The 16,853-nt window shown below is 36.1% G+C and overlaps 1 protein-coding gene across 2 annotated transcripts in view; it reads left to right on the forward strand.

The window, feature by feature from the left end:
- ppp3ca (protein phosphatase 3, catalytic subunit, alpha isozyme) overlaps positions 1–16,853 on the forward strand; it is a 77,528-nt gene that overhangs the window by 42,806 nt on the left and 17,869 nt on the right. For both annotated transcript variants that reach the window (XM_077233420.1, XM_077233421.1), the window contains exons 4-10: positions 3,577–3,688; positions 5,913–6,058; positions 6,190–6,329; positions 14,323–14,400; positions 14,584–14,678; positions 15,162–15,287; positions 16,090–16,167. In XM_077233420.1, coding sequence (XP_077089535.1) covers positions 3,577–3,688; positions 5,913–6,058; positions 6,190–6,329; positions 14,323–14,400; positions 14,584–14,678; positions 15,162–15,287; positions 16,090–16,167 — 775 coding nt within the window. The remainder of the gene's footprint in view (positions 1–3,576; positions 3,689–5,912; positions 6,059–6,189; positions 6,330–14,322; positions 14,401–14,583; positions 14,679–15,161; positions 15,288–16,089; positions 16,168–16,853) is intronic.

The following is a 16,853-nucleotide window of genomic DNA, read 5'->3' on the forward strand; positions in this document are numbered from 1 at the left end:
GCGTTAACCTCCAAAGCTGAGGAAATTGTTGAAAAAAGGGTAACGCAACAGCAATTATATGGAGGTGGTTTGGGTTTCTCTTTTTCTCTTTAAAAAAGTTGCCAGCCACCGTCAGCGGATTTGAACATTTTCTTAAAAAAAGTCACGGCCCCCAGAATATTTTATTGTATGAATGTCTGAATGCTTTTAAACAAAAAACTGTTTTATTCTAGCTTCATGCATTATTTTTTTTATCAACAGTTGAATGTTGGTAAGTTTCATTAAAAAAGCAACATTTTGAGAGAAAAGCTGAGAAAATAGTGCTTTTGTCAAAGATGGGATTCAGAACGATGATCAAAACACAGGAGTAGATGGAGTCCATCAACACCCCTAATTCTTGCGCAGTCCTATAACTCGTCCTGGATTGACATTTCATTCAGTAACATTAGGCAGTTTTGATTTATATGCTGTTTAATGTTGATGATCGCGTGATTTTACAAGTCAAGTCACAATTATTTATATAGCTTTACAGAGATAACAGGAAAATAATGCAACAAAGTTTGTTTCCAGAAGAAAATAGCATCACAGTCCAGCTTAAGTAAGTACTGTGATGATTAATTTTTGTTGTAAAAAAGTTATTAATTTAGTTAATTTTTATATATAAAGCGCTCTGGAGAAAACCGTGATGTCAGTGCTGGCAGATCAATAATATTGTTGAATATTAAATTAAATGCATTACATTTACATATGCATATGTTTGCATATGATATCGCTTGTTTCCGCATCTTCTTCACATGTGTTTTGATCGGGAGATTCAGTACACTTTCAGAAGATGAGCAACAGCGACCCCAACCGTATAACACTGAAAACATGGAAAGCCTGAAAATTCCTTCAATTGCAGGGAAGCATTTTCTCACAAATGACAGGAATTTTTGTCAATGTGGGGGAAAGAGTTAAAAGCAACAAAGCTAAGGGCTAATTTATAGACTAAGGGCTAAGTGATAAACTAGGGTGAGTGGAACAAAAAGTTGAATATCTTTTAACTTGAGTGGTGCCTTTTTAGAACGTTGTGTCATGCATGAGGCGCCACAAAAGATGCAAGTGCAACGGGCAAACACATCTGTCTAGTGCAGGTTTGTTTAAAACAATAGAAAAGTTAAATGGAAAAACGCGTTCACGGCCTAGACGGGTGTGCAAAATATGTCGTTGGTTGGTTCCAACCAAGGCAGGAAACCCAAAAAAACCTTATCCATCATCATCCCAGCCACAAGACAGAGTGTACAAGAATGTGGTCCCATGTCAATCTGTGTATTATAATGACTGGTTTACAATGTTTTTATTTTGCACTTTTTACTTAAATTTCTCCCTCTAAATAATTTTGCAGATCTAAAATCAGTGCATAGTTAATATTTTTGAACTTTATTTTATCCAACTTTATTTGTATAGGTTGTACTTCTTCAAATTCTTGGGATGTTTGCTGCTACTTTAATACCTTACAAGGCAACCTAACTTCTATTGTTTTAAGGCAGAAAAAGCAAGTTGCACAGCTAAAATTTTACGTTATGGTTTCTCTAAGTTTCAGTCATTGTCGGGATATTCTTCAAGCTGGCAGCATTATCAAATTATATAGTGTGATAGATATCGGTATCAATCAATATGGAAAGAAAATATTGTATTCATATTTTTGCTATATCGTCCAGCCCTACATCTATTCACGGTTTCACCATGGATTTTTAATCACGTTAATTGAAAGAATTGGTTCATTTGGATTCATTTGAATGAAAAGTTTAATTTGTGTCATTACCAGGTCTAGATTGAATTTGCTTTTCAGCATTTCAATACTCATTTGTAGGAAAAATCGGCAGCATTTTATTAAACATGGTGAAATTGTGTTAAAAAGAGTAACTCCACTAGCTGAAAGCATTATTAAAATAGTCAAAATATTTTATAAACTACTTCTACGAAAACTGGTTAAATGTTGTAACAATTATTAATATATAAACATTCATAAATATAAATAAAATAAATATTTAAATGTGTAAACTTGATGACACATGTCTAAAAAATAAGAAATATTCCATGTAGTCTTTCAATTAATAAACATTATAACTAATTGAATCAATGCTCATTAAAGCAGCATTATAATTATAAAAAGCATTAAACAGCTTTTGTTTTCAGTGGCTTATCGCATGCCAAATTGCAAATAGCATGCCTAACTGCTTGCACCATGTGACAAAAACTTGTATTGATAAAAAAATTTTATTGAAAAAGTATTCATAATAAGAAATAAAATATTATAATAATTTAAAAAATTCCCTCTAAAAATATACATTCCATTCCATTTTCAAGGCAGTCGTTGGTTTTGAAACTCATGAAAGCATAACCTAGAGTTTCTTTTGACCAAGCAGACATGGTTATTGGCTGATAGTTCTCCGAATTATCTTGTAATTCTAGAGTGTCTTCCTCCAGCTTCAAACAGAGAAGAGGAATCAGTCATCCATGAGCGCTGCGCTCTGACATTCACGTTCTTTAGCCCTATTCGGACAGGACTAGTTTAACATGGAGAGGTGGGATAAAGTAATAATTACCAGATGGAAATCATACTAGGCTCGTTGGAAGATATGTGTAGCCCAGTTATGGAATCGTTTACTAGACATGGACGTCAAAGTAGGTTGACGAGGAAAATATTCCTCTGGGATAAACACAATCTTGGTCCTTGGTCTAAAGTTATACGCAAACCGTTTTGTAAATATGGGTTTGGTGAGTTGTTTTCTAATAATGAAAAGCTGAATATTGGTTTGTTTAAAGAATCTGTGTTTGTTAAAGACAAAGAGCAGTGGGCTGAGGATATTTGGGCTAAGCCAAAATTGCGTATTTTAGTGAGGATAAAACCGGAATATGATACAGAGAATTATGTTGTACATAACTTGTCAAAAAGGCAAAGATCTCCATGTGCTCAAGTGAGATCTGATGTTTTAACTTTGATTGTTGAAACATATGCTAATTTAGAAGAGTTAAAAAACGGATCTGTCCCATGTTTTGTTTAAATGATATAGAAAATTAGTTCCATTTTGTTTTCTACTGTCCATTTTATTGTGAACAGCGTGATTTTTTGTTTTGTAAGATCAAATCAGAGATTGATTTGGTAAATATGGATGATGCTCAAAGATTGAGATTGAGGCTGTTGACATATGAAACATAAATTAGCCTTGAGAAAGCCTGGGAAAAGAGGAAGAAAGCTCTTTATTGAGATGATTTGTAGATGAGGATTCGTTTGTGTGTGTGTGTGTGTGCGTGTGTGTGTGTATGAGTGTGTGTGTGTGTGTGTGTGTGTGTGTGTGTGTGTGTGTGTGTGTGTGTGTGTGTGTGTGTGTGTGTGTGTGTGTGTGTGTGTGTGTGTGTGTGTGTGTGGTCCGCGGGCAGCACCAGTGAAGGTGATGAGGGCTGACAGTAGATGTGATAACATATGTAATGTAATTGGAAGTGTATCATTAACACTACACAGACCTTGCGCTGGCCTGCATTAGCATGATGTTTGTAGCTCTCTCTTGGATGTGGCCATACGTTTCAGCTCTTTTTTTCTCTCCTTCTCTGTAGTGTGTTCTGTACCTCTGGTCACTGAAAATCCTCTACCCAAAGACGCTATTTTTACTGAGAGGAAACCATGAATGTAGACATTTGACAGAATATTTCACCTTCAAACAAGAATGTAAGTATTCCCCTTTTGTGCTTGCAATGCTGTTTTAATGTGCTGGTTATGTCATTTGTAATGGTGAAAGAATTACTAGTGAAAAGTATCAGTAGTAAATTAATACTTTTATTTAGCAAGGATGCATTGAATTGATCAAAAGTGACAGTAAAGTTATTAACAATGTTACAAAAGATTTATATTTGAAATAAATGCTTTCCATTCATCATAGAATCCTGAAAAAAATGTTTCACGGTTTCGGGAAAAATATTAAGCTAGCAGCATAATTGTTTTCAGCATGTTTTCATAATGTGACACTGAAGACTGGCGTAATGGCTTCTGAAAATTCAGCTTTGCCATCACAGGGATACATAATTTTTTTTAAAATATTTAAAAAAATCTAGATAACAGTTATTTTAAATTGTAATAATATTTCAGTATTACTGAATTTCTGATCAAAACATTAAAAAATACTTATCTTTTGAATGGTATCATATATATTTAATATCATTTATTTTTATATTATATTACAAATCTAAATCTACTACGAATCTGACTTGTAATTCATAGCTTAGAATAATGGTTTAAAAAGATTTGAAAGGTATAGCGATTCCATATCGATTTATTTTTCTATAATTTCCAGTATATTTAATATAATTATCTAATTTCCTTATTTAGAATAAATAATTGTATTGTTTATATGTTTTATAGGTAAGTTTACAATAAGTTTCATTTGTTAACACTAGTTAACAGCAACAAAGGTTAATATATGCTGTAAAAATAAAACATTGCTGATTGTTAGCTCATGTTAGTTAATCCATTAACTAATGTTAACAAATGAGACCTTATTGTAAAAGTTTTAGCCTTATCTGTATATTTGATTTGTAATTCATGTTTCAGAATAATGACAAGTTTAAAAGGGGTGAGTGAATTTCCATATCCCTATATTTCACAGTAAATAATCAAATCAGAATAACAGAGCACAGCCCCCAATGTCTCTTTTTCCTTAAAGGACAAATCTTTCCATTTAAGGTGAATGAGGTTTATAACGCAGAGCAGTTGGGAGGGGTGGAGGGGTGGAGGGGGGTGGGATGTGGAGTATGAGGTAATGCTTCAGAATGAAGCCTTCCCATGAGGCAGAGCGGCAGAGCACAGAGACAGGTGAGGTGGGAGGGAGAGGTGACGGCAAACTCTTTCTGTGTCTACTCCACTGACGTGTCGGCATGGTTACATATGCTTTTGAGAGGTGGCGTATTGAGACATAATGAGAATAGGACACGCGTCGACACACTGAGAGAAAAAAAACCCTTCTCTGTCTGGAGACACTGTTTATCTTGTGTGTGAGTGTTTGTGACGCACTGAGACACATGGGGCTGACCATTAAAGTTCGGTCCCAGTAGGAATCTAATGAGGCCAGAGAAAAACATGATAAGTGCTGTCATAACAAAATAGCTGTTGTTTACAACAAATATTAGGTTGTTTTTGGCAAAAGAACTGTTAAAAAAAAAAAAACATGATGTCACCTCTGATATCTTTCTTAAAATGACTTTCCTTCATTTAGCCTTAGGGGGCATATCGTGGGAAAACAAGATTTTTTTTCGTTCTTTTGAAATGTAAGAGCTTGATGTACAATGAGAACATACTTTAATGTTAACGCATGCCTGTGATGTCAGAATCTTTACCCTATTAGATTGACCGCCCACGCTTGCATATTGATTTATGTAGCATTTTTACAAATGCTCATTTAGTTCAGCAACTTCTTCCTGATAACAACAGTGCCATGCTGACAATAACCAATCATAACAGAGATCATTTACATAAATACCAAGTTTATGTAGGTCCTTAACGCAACCTGCTGACAATCACATCGTCAACTTCATGACACCAGCTGAATTGTGAATGCTGATGGCACCATGTAGTTTTTACTCTTATGAAAGAATTCTACTCATTCAGCAAGTTTATGAGGTGACAGATGTGTGCAATCAAACTACATTTCCCATCATGCTCTGTGGCAGCACAAGAATGAAAAAAAAATACACTGATAAAGCATCAATTACACATCTAATGCATATTCTTTGGTCTTCATTTTGTTATGCTAGCACTAAAAAGGTCTTTGTAAAGTGAAAACAGGGTGACAGATATTGGCTCATGGCTGTCTGTGTACATTAATTTTCTATGTATTTGAACATAGAAAAATGACTTCCTTTATACTCACTTGTTCTCTTTCTCCCTCTCTGTGTATCAGGTAAAATCAAGTATTCAGAGCAGGTTTACGATTCCTGTATGGATGCGTTTGACTGTCTGCCCTTGGCAGCTCTCATGAACCAACAGTTCCTGTGCGTCCACGGTGGCCTGTCCCCAGAAATACAGACCTTAGACGACATAAAGAAGGTATTGCCGAGCCATGCGTGAACAGCAGCGCTGTGTGTGGGAGGAGAAAGATTTCATGCATGGCCACAAGAAAGCAGTGCATGTGTGTGTATTACTGTATTCTGTATTATATTTGTGTCTCTGTGGCCTAGTTGGACCGGTTCAAGGAGCCCCCAGCATTCGGGCCTATGTGTGATTTGCTTTGGTCTGATCCCCTGGAGGACTTCGGCAATGAAAAGAGCCAAGAGTACTTTACCCACAACACAGTCAGAGGCTGCTCATACTTCTACAGGTGGGGGATTTTTGTGTGTTTTTAAAGGTGTGTGTTTTGCTGTGCCTGAGTGTGGTCATGTTGTCACACTATTGGCGCTTTTCCACTACACAGTACCAGCTCGCCTCGGCTCGGCTCGACTCGACTCGACTCGACTCGCCTTTGTTTGGTTTTCCACTGTGTAAAAGTTGTACCTGTATCTGCTTTCGGGTACCTTTTCTCGTACCACCTCCGGCGAGGTTCTAAGCGAGCTGAGAAGAGCTAAGGCGATACTAAAATGTGACGTGAAAACAATGCCGACTGCTGATTGGTCAGAGAGAATCGTCACTATTCACTGCGTCATCATTGCACGCGCCAGATGGAGTATCCAGAATAACCCCGCCTTTTTTAAATAGTTTAGCCAGAGATAGTTACTAAACTTACTACTATTATTATGGCAACTCGGAAGAATACGCCGTGGTCAAACGAGGAGGTGCAGACATTCCTTTGTTTGGTTGCCGAAGAGAGGATCCAGCGAGAGCTTGATGGGGCAACGAGGAACGAAAGGCGTCGCTATGACGACCGGGTACTATTTGTGGCGATACTTTCTGTAATGGAAAACGAAACGAAAAGCGAGCCGAGTCGAGGCGAGCCAAGCCGAGTCGAGTCGAGTCGAGCTGGTACTGGTAATGGAAAAGCGCCATATATGAGAAAAGCTGTCACAAAGAATTCTGCCATAAAATGGTCTATTATTGATTTTTCAACTTAGGAGAAAAATTTAGGAAATTACAAAAATGTAAAAGGTAACATACAACCATTGTTTTATGCTAAATGTATTGTAATCAACAAATAGATTTGTTAAAACATGAATGGCAACTTGGCCAAATAAAAATATGACAACAAAATGTATTATTATCAGTGTTGAAAACAGTTGTGCAGCTTGATATCTTTGTGGAAAACATAATACTTGTTTTTTTTATCACAGGATTCTTTAATTAATAGAAAGTTCGTCAGAAGAGAATTTATTTGAAATAGAAATTTTATAACATTATTTTTTAAGAACTTTTTTAACATTATAAAAGTATTTACTGTTGCTGATTAATTTAATGCATCCATAATGAATAAATAGGTATTCATTTTTTTCTGAAGAAATCCTACTGAACCCAAACGTTTGAAAGGTATTATATATATTTTTAAATGAATTTTAAAAATCTGTTTATATAGGTTTTATTGTGTTCACCTTTTTACACACACCTATAGAAAAAGATATTAGGATTTTAGTTTGGAAGACAAAATGATTCTTTTTAAAGATGATTTTGAATGAGGTGTTTGAAACCAACACACAAAATCACTGCTTGAGAAAACAAGCAATTGAACTTTTCACTCAAAGTCTTATAGTAACTTAGAAACTGCTTATGTGACAACTAGCCCCGGTTTCCCTTGTATGTACAGGTAAATAGGCGTACGTTATATATGTGTCAGTGTGTATGTAGATGCTTGTGTAACAGATTGTGTGCACATGTTTGAGTGTATTCATGTGCGTGTGTGTGTATGAGGACAGCCGTGTCGGTGGGGGGTTGTCGGGTCTGTCCAAGTGTTCAGGGTTGCTCTTGTTTTCTGCCCTCTCCTCTGAATGCATAAAGCAACAGCCTCTTAATATTTCACACACTGCTGAAAATTTGATGGAACAGCAGTGAGCATGCGTATGTGAGAATGAATGTTCATTTCTCATAGAGCGAGAGTAAAGATTGGTCTTTGTTTTTCAGCATTTTGATGTTGTGCTTTAGCATTAGCATTTCATCTTCTGTAGCTATACAATAGTTTTGTGTGTGAGAACCAGAAAGGAAGTCCTCCTTTCTATATCCATCCATTTATTCAGATTTGGGACAGTGATTTGTAGCCTTGCATTTATTAGTGTGTCTATGTGTTATATGCATAATACCAGTGGCAGCCATGTTACAGGACACCAGAGGTGGAAAGTAACGAATTACATTTACTCGCGTTACGTAATTGAGTAGTTTTTTTGTGTACTTCTACTTTTTAAAGTAGTTTTTAAAATCTGTACTTTTACTTTTACTTAAGTACGTTTTCTTTGAAGTATTGTACTTCGCTACATTTGAAATCATATCCGTTACTGAGTAAAAAATAATAATACAAGGGGGGGGATCACACACTCCGGAAACTACTGAATTGATTGAAGGGCGGGAGAACAAACCCGAACAAACGCGCAAAAAAAGGTGACGCCCAGCTGAAGCTCAAAGCTAAGCGCCAAGCGAATTATGGCCAGTATGAAAAGTAGAAAAAAAGCGTGGTGGTCCTCGAGGATAGATATCCAATTTGCAAAAAATGTGGACGCAAAGTGGCTGCAAAAAGAGGATATAGGACACCATCCCTCCTGCAGATAAAGGTATGTCCCGATTTACGTGATGCAAAGGGAATCCCGGAATCCAGTCATGAAAATGGAATTCACTTAATGCAGATGTCACGTAAAACATGCAAAATAATGGATGGATGAATACATGGAAAGTAGAACTGTGCAATAAACCCAATCGCGACATGGTCTGTGGATAATTAAGCTAAGCACAAAAATACTGCAAGTAAATATATAAGTTAACCCTATTTGTTCTGCTGAGCTGCGTTTGTCTACTACATACTGAAGTACTCGTGACGTTCATGGTGTTTTCAGCGTCTCACAAACAATTTGAGGATATGAATACATGAACATTTCCAGAGCTGCTCTGAGAGAACGCCTAATGAGCATTTTCATAATTTTATTTGAGAAAATCCATTGTCAAATACACTATTACAGGTCTTCACAAACCGTCAAAATAAAAGTTCGGTTTTACTAGGAGAAATTATGACAGAAATATATTACTATTGTAGGCATACAGTAGAACGTAGCCTACTTCTCAAAATAATAATAATAATAACAATAATAATACATTTTATTTGAACATTATTTATAGGAATATTTTTTTTTGTCCATGGTTTAATTTAGTAAATCTTTTTTTTGCAGCGCTTCCCCAAAAAATAAAAGGACACAAGTTTAAATTTACATTTGATTAGCCTACCACCGTTTTTGATAATATATTTGGATTAAATCATAAAAAGTAGGGGTGTAACGATACACAAAACTGACGGTTCGGTTTTCCCACGGTTTTGATGTCTCGGTTCGGTTCGGTTTAGAAAGCTAAAAAAAAAAAATTAAACAGTGGTTTAATGAGAAAATTGTGTCTTTGTCAGTTTTTGCATTAACTTTACTCTAATTTGTTATTGAAATATAATAATTTACACAGTTGCTGTCATTTTCATTAAAGATATTTTAAACGTACTTTAAATAATCAATATATAATTAACAGGTTAAGTAAAATATAATATATAGGATAATATTGTGCATTTATTTAGTGCAAGAGTTCATTTCTCTAGGAACCAACAAGTTGTGGACACTTAATCACTAGCCTGCTGAGGTAAATATAATGCTAGTGACAAGCTATGCAGTTTTATTGACGTCTTTGCGCTGATGAAACACTGATTGAGCGATTACACGAGTTATGATGCCTTTCAGTAAGTATACTGTATTTTTCAACATATCTTCAGGTGTCCATTCATGTTTATTCTGTAACTGAGGAAGAGATGATCGCGTTTACTCGCGTTTACTCGCGTTTACTCGCGTTTACTCCGCGCTACCGCTACTGTTACAATCCGTGGTGACAGATAGTTTTAAACTGTGGGTACAGATTGTCAATTTACATCCATGTGGACAGATTGGTAAACTGTGCCTAGTTTTGTAAAACTGTGCACACGGTAGTTTATTTTTCTTCTGTGATGAAGCTTGGCTGTCCATCTAGTGAAAAATGTTGGTACTGCGGCCAAATAAAATCTTACTGAAAGCTCATTTTTTGAGATATCAACCTAAAATTTGGAACACAACTTCTTCAGATTTTTGGCTTACATTTTCTGGCAGTTTTAGAGTAAAATATATTTTGTAATATATATATTTTATATAAAATATAAATAATGATATTTTTACATTGTTCATTTTCATAAACTCAAACTTGTATAACTTTTTTTCTGTTTCACTTTCATAACTTCATAATACTTCATTTCAACATTAATCTGGCAAATGTCTTCTTTAAAACAAGACCAACCATAGGTCTATATTCGAAAGCATTCTTGAATTACAACCATTTAAGTTTGAATAGTGATTTTCATGTCTATGCGATAAAAGGGGGAGTGACAGTTAAAGGGTTAAACAATATTAAACTATAATATCTATATCTATAATATCTAAAATATAATTTATATATAAAAACTCTCCTACAGTCCAGTCACCATCAGTCGCGACAGTCGCGACTCGCACGTATTTTCATTTAAACGTCACTCACTGACGTTTTCCTAACCAGAAAAAAAAAACGATTGCCCTGCTCTGCCTCTGATTGGCTAGTACTTATTGCCATCTGGGTCAGAGCCAATTAGAAGCAGGATGTGGGTGGGGAAAAAACTCTGTGTATAGGGAAAGGGGAGAGACAGAGGGAACAGGCAAGACAAACTCCTACGTTTAAATAACATATAGAAAATATCTGCTTGACAACGAGCTGAGAACAAGCTCAAATAAGCAACTACACTTTAGAAACAAGCCCAAAAAAAAACGCGACCCGCGACTAACAATATTTGTAAGCGACTTTACAGAAAAACAAGCCCAAAGTCGCTTATAATAAGCGAACTTGGCAACACTGATTCCAGGTCCAATCAATTAGCCGGGCTGGGCGGGGCCGGGGTAGCTTGCAGGGCGGGGCGTGTTCGGTACGCCATGAGAGTATCGCCATTCGAATCGTGGGTTCTGTATCGCGGTTCTTCGGTTTGGTTCGAATATCGTTACACCCCTAATAAAAAGAAACATTAATTTTCTGAATAAAATACATTTCATAGGACAATATTATTCTTAAACATTTTAATAAATTATTAATGTTAAAAATAAGTTGTTAATCTAATTCATTATTAATTATCAAATTTAATTGATTAGACATGTTTTATTGAAATTTTAATAAACAAACAAATTATTTCAAGTTTGTTATAATAAAAGCATTTGTTCAACCAAAAAAAAATCCTGTTTTCATTAATTTAACTGTCATTTTAACTGATGATAATAATAATAATACCCATAATTTAATAATACAGTTTATTTATTTAACAATTGATTAATACTGTAAACCGTGATATTTTCTGAGACGTTACCATACTGTGAAAATCTCATACCATTACAACCCTACACGGGAGGGTCCCCCACCCCACCCCCGCTGTTAAAAAAGTAACTCAGTAACTTTTACTCTGAGTCAATTTTAAATGAGCTACTTTTTACTTTTACTTGAGTAGATTTTTAGACCGGTACTTTTACTTGTACTTAAGTAAAATTTCATTGAAGTAGTAGTACTTTTACTTGAGTAGAATATTTTATTACTCTTTCCACCTCTGCAGGACACACAAGACTGAATTTATTACTCATGCATAAAATGCTTCATACTCTACTTAGACAGATACATACCCACACACATTTCTGTTATGCAAGGCTCACAGAAGCCATTTGTTTTAATCTGTGTTGTCAGTGTTCCTCGAGCTGCCCACCTTCCTGAATCACCATGTTGGTGTTTAATCACTACTCTTTCGCTCCATTCACTCCGTTTGTTTATGTGATTGCCTTCATGCTAATGCAGGCTTTATGTATATGGTTATACTGTATGGTTCCTATGCACATTAAGACATTTAGAGTATAGAAGAAGCAATAAGAAAGCAAATATTACATTATATCCATTAGCAAAACTGTAAAAAAAAAAAGATTTTTTTTTACACAGAATATTTTCTCGTTCAGTTAACATGCATATTGCTTACTTCCTGTAGCTATTGAAATAGTGAGTATTTTTACTTTTACGGATTGGCTTCCTTTGTAATGGTGCGGTCACATTAGGTCAAATTAGCAGTCAAATTAAGACAAAGTGTAGCTGGTCTGTTGTCAATAGTTTAGCGCAGTATGAAGCCATGCGCACACGGAATAATTGTCGGAATAATCTGAAAGTGGACCAGACTTTATGCTGATAGCCAAATGTCAGACTATGCGAGACTAGGGTTAAGCTATCAGAGGAGAAGGGGGGATGCCTTTTCGGCCTCTTGATCGTACTATAGTCAGCAGAAAGAGTGAGATGGAAGGAGGGAGTGAGTGAAGGGCTTACACTGCGGCCAGCAACGGCAACACAGCTTTGCGATCTCTCCCACAATCCCCAAGGGCTCTGCAGTGTGGTGTTGCCATGACGACCCGTTTCCTCTTCCCAAACTGGAGCGAGTGATAGCGAGAGAGAAAGAGAGATGCAGAGGAAGAAGTGATTGGTAGAAAGCAGTGGTAAAGCAGCAGTGCCCCCTCATTAGCCGACGACACGAGAGAGAAAGACAGAAAGCGGCTCACACACCCTTTTACACACTCTCTGTGTTATAAGCAAACGTATGTTAGCACAGCAGCGCTTTCTCACAAAGAAGCTTGACAGCGTCCTTCCACGTTCATTTTCATTGTATGGAAAAGAGCAGTGTGAACATTCTGCCTGACTGCTCCTTTTCTGTTCCACAGAAGAAAATGTTACAGGTTTAGGATATAGGTGGGAATCAATCACCAGAGCTCTGAGGTTATAGGATGCTATTCATTTCTTGGTTGCGTTATGATTTTTTACTTTTTTTGTATGTATAGCTGTTTTTAATCTGCGCTGTACTGTGTTGTTTCCACGATAACGATGTACTAGAATCGGAAAAGTTTTTCCCTGTTCACATGGATCCACGAGAACGATTAAAAAAGCGGTGTTATGCATGCAAGTCCAGTAGTTGTTGATGTCACTTTGTAGGGAAACACACTAGGCGCCTATAGATTGAACATGTAATGCGCATGCACATGACGTCACCGGTTTTTGTAGTTTATACGGAGATGATAACGGTATTGTTTTCTGGTCCCTAAAATGCTGTTGCCATTTAAATTAATTGACAAAATGCATAAAAAGTTTTCAGTTTTTAGTTGAAAACAATGTAGACTAAACTTATTTTTAAATGCTGTATGCACATATTTGTCGGATTTATGCATTTCTATCTATCAATACTAACACTATCAATGCATAAATTAAACTGCAGCACTCAGGTGGTTCAAGTACCGTTAGAGCTCTGTAAGTTGTTTACGTTCATTATTATTGTAATTTTATTTGAGACAGGAGGTAATTTAATGCCATATTGTGACACTTTGCAGACTGTTCATTGTTAGTTTATGTTAGCTCATTAAACAATATTAACAGATACTTTTAAGTATCAGATTATTAACAGATACAGATTTTTAGATACTTTGATTTGAATAAAGTAAATGTTGCAATGAATAGGCCTATTTAAAAAGTTTATTATAAATGCTTTATACATATTTTTCATTGTTAGTTCACGTTAACTAATGTAGTTAACTAATGTTAACAAATTGCTTTTCAGTGTTACCGAAATGTTATTTTGCTTGCCTTATCATAAACTTGAATCTTCTTCTTTTTACCACAAATATTCTTTTGAAAAATGTAATAAACCATACATATAAAATTCTTGGCTTGAGAATACTGATACAGCTTGATGAGATAAAGTATCACAATACTTTGAAATATAAATGCCAGTAAAACACAAATCATGTCAGGGTCTGCTGAGACAGTTAGTGCAAAAGTGTGTGAATGTTAATGTATATTCAGACATATATGAACTCTGAATTGCATATACGTAACAACAAGGCATTTCTTTCTCAGGATATATGTAAACATTGATATGGAGTGATAAACAGTTGAACACCACACCGCCCCTGCTGGACACACATGGAACTGCACTCGTGCTCCATTCACACCTGAATGTTTTGATTGGCTGACAGTGGAAAGCATTGAAAAAACAATACAACATTAATGAGACTCGTCCACCCACTGTTTCTGAATGTTGGCTCTTATTTTCTCTATCATTCTCTTTCATCTCTATCATCACTGTGTTGCAGTTATCCGGCTGTCTGTGACTTCCTACAAAATAATAACTTGTTATCAATCATTCGAGCACACGAAGCACAAGATGCTGGGTATGTATTTCCTGTCTTTAGCTCTTTATTTTATTTGTGTACCAACATGCGCCTTTTAGGGGTATGTAAGGTACAAAGGTGTCCTTTTAATGGCACATCTTTCCATAAAAGTACAGTTTTTGCATATTTTTTCTATGAAAGTAAATGAAAACGTTTTTATCTTCCCTTTCCCTCTTCTCACAGCTACCGGATGTACAGGAAGAGTCAGACTACTGGATTCCCTTCCCTAATTACCATCTTCTCTGCACCAAACTACCTTGATGTTTACAATAACAAAGGTGAGTCGTGCTTTCCCTTACAGTGAAATATGTGTGAAAAAATTATGGTTACTAATGGGAACAGAGAGCGTGGGCAGAACCATCAGCTCGAGTCACTCCATCCATGTGGTCTTATCATCCGCTGATGGAACAGGGTCAACCTCTCCGCAGTACCATCTAGTGGAGTATTTTGTGAAAATGAATGATCAGCCACTTACAAATTGATGTACTTTATATCAGGATGTATTTACGCCATTTTTGATTGATATTTTTCCTCAGAAAGCTCGTTTAGCTTGGGTTTTGTCACATCATTGTGTGTACACACTATTTTAGCGAATCATTCCAGAAACACAATTTAGAAAACGATTCCAGTTGAATTAGTTTATTAGGAAACAAACCCAGAGGCTCAGGAAGCCACGGTCTCTTGAGATTATTTCTCATATTATTGATTAGAGAAAACTCAAATGCTGGTGGCTCACTTTTTCTTATTACTCGCTTCCTCAGCTGCCGTTCTGAAGTATGAGAACAATGTAATGAACATCCGGCAGTTTAACTGCTCCCCTCATCCTTACTGGCTGCCAAATTTCATGGATGTCTTCACCTGGTCCCTGCCATTTGTGGGGGAGAAAGGTACCTCTGTCACATAAATGTATATACAACTGGATATTGACAGGCTTGACGATTCTTTTTGTTTAAAGGGATAGTTCACCCAAAAATGAAAATTCTGTCAGTATTTACTCACCCTCATGTTGTTCCAACCCCGTAAGACCTTCGTTCATCTTCGGAACAAGAATTAAGATATTTTTGATTAAATCTGAGAGCTGGATCACTCCTCCATAGGCTTCTAAGGGATTGACACTTGTTCCCCGAAAAGTTATTACAGACATCGTTAAAATAGTCCAAGTGACTACAGTGTCTCAATCTTAAGTTTATCAAACGACGAGAATACTTTTTGTGCCCAAAAAAAACTAAAATAACGACTTTATTTCAACTATTCATTTCCTTCTCTGTGGGCCTCGAGTCAGTTCACTAGTGTAATAGCGTAAGCTTCTGTTGTTGTACGTCACACGCACCACACACATGACCAACGTCGGCCAATGGTGAGCCTACGTGTGACGTAGCTCTACGCAATAACACTACGTTAACTGACTAGAGGCCAACAGTGAAGGAAATGAATAGTTGAAATAAAGTCATTATTTTTGTGCACAAAAAGTATTTTCGTCGCTTGATAAGCTGAAGATTGAGCCACTGTAGTCACTTGGACTATCTTAACAATGTCTTAAATAACTTTTCGGGGCTGACAAGTGTCAATCCCTTAGAAGCCTATTTTTGGGTGAACTATCCCTTTCACAAAACATTTTTGCTAATGTCTGATTACTTTCAACTAAATGTCACTTTGATATGTTGTGATTGACTTTTGCTCGGCCTGCAGTCACGGAGATGCTGGTAAATGTGTTGAGCATCTGTTCTGATGATGAGCTGATGAATGATGGAGAAGAGATCTTTGACGGTGAGACATCTTCCTTCACTTGTACGCTTCACTCTCCTATGCAGAAGATAAACATGATTTATTCTACATGAAACATGATTATGATTTCTCGACAGAGAGGGCCTTTTCTTTGGCGTCAGGTACATCCTGAATTATGACTAATGGTCATTTCAATATCTTTCCTGTTAGGTAGCACTGTTGTTATATTGTGTTTGTAATAGCCCTTAAGTTTTGTGCTTGACTTAGCTCGCCGCTACGGGAACTAACCAAGTATTGGGAAAGCTACTTTAAAATTCAAGCATTTCAAGTTACAAGCTATTTATAATTAAAAGCAATTTAAACCACAGTCAAACTGGTTGGAAACAAGCTAGTAAAAAATTGCTATTTTGTAGCTAATAATATTTTTAGCATTATTATTTACTTTAATCAGAGCAGTATATCTCTGATTCAAAAACAGTTACTCATATAACAATTTACACTTTACACCATATACAACGTGACAATGTGAGTGTTTTGTCACTCTACGCATTGGAAAAAGTAGCTTGTTACTTTAAAAGCTACGTGATTTAAAAAAAAACTGAGCTACACTACTGAAACATGTACTGTAGGTTAGTTAGTAGTGTCGCTTCTTTAAGTCAGTTACTCTTGAAACTGCCGCCAACACAATACATACTTTCTTTTGTCCCTACATCTATGTATATTAAAGA

The sequence above is a fragment of the Siphateles boraxobius genome, unplaced genomic scaffold (assembly GCF_051911475.1).
Source record: "Siphateles boraxobius isolate OS27281-9 unplaced genomic scaffold, OSU_SipBor_1 18, whole genome shotgun sequence".
Lineage (NCBI taxonomy): Eukaryota > Metazoa > Chordata > Actinopteri > Cypriniformes > Leuciscidae > Siphateles > Siphateles boraxobius.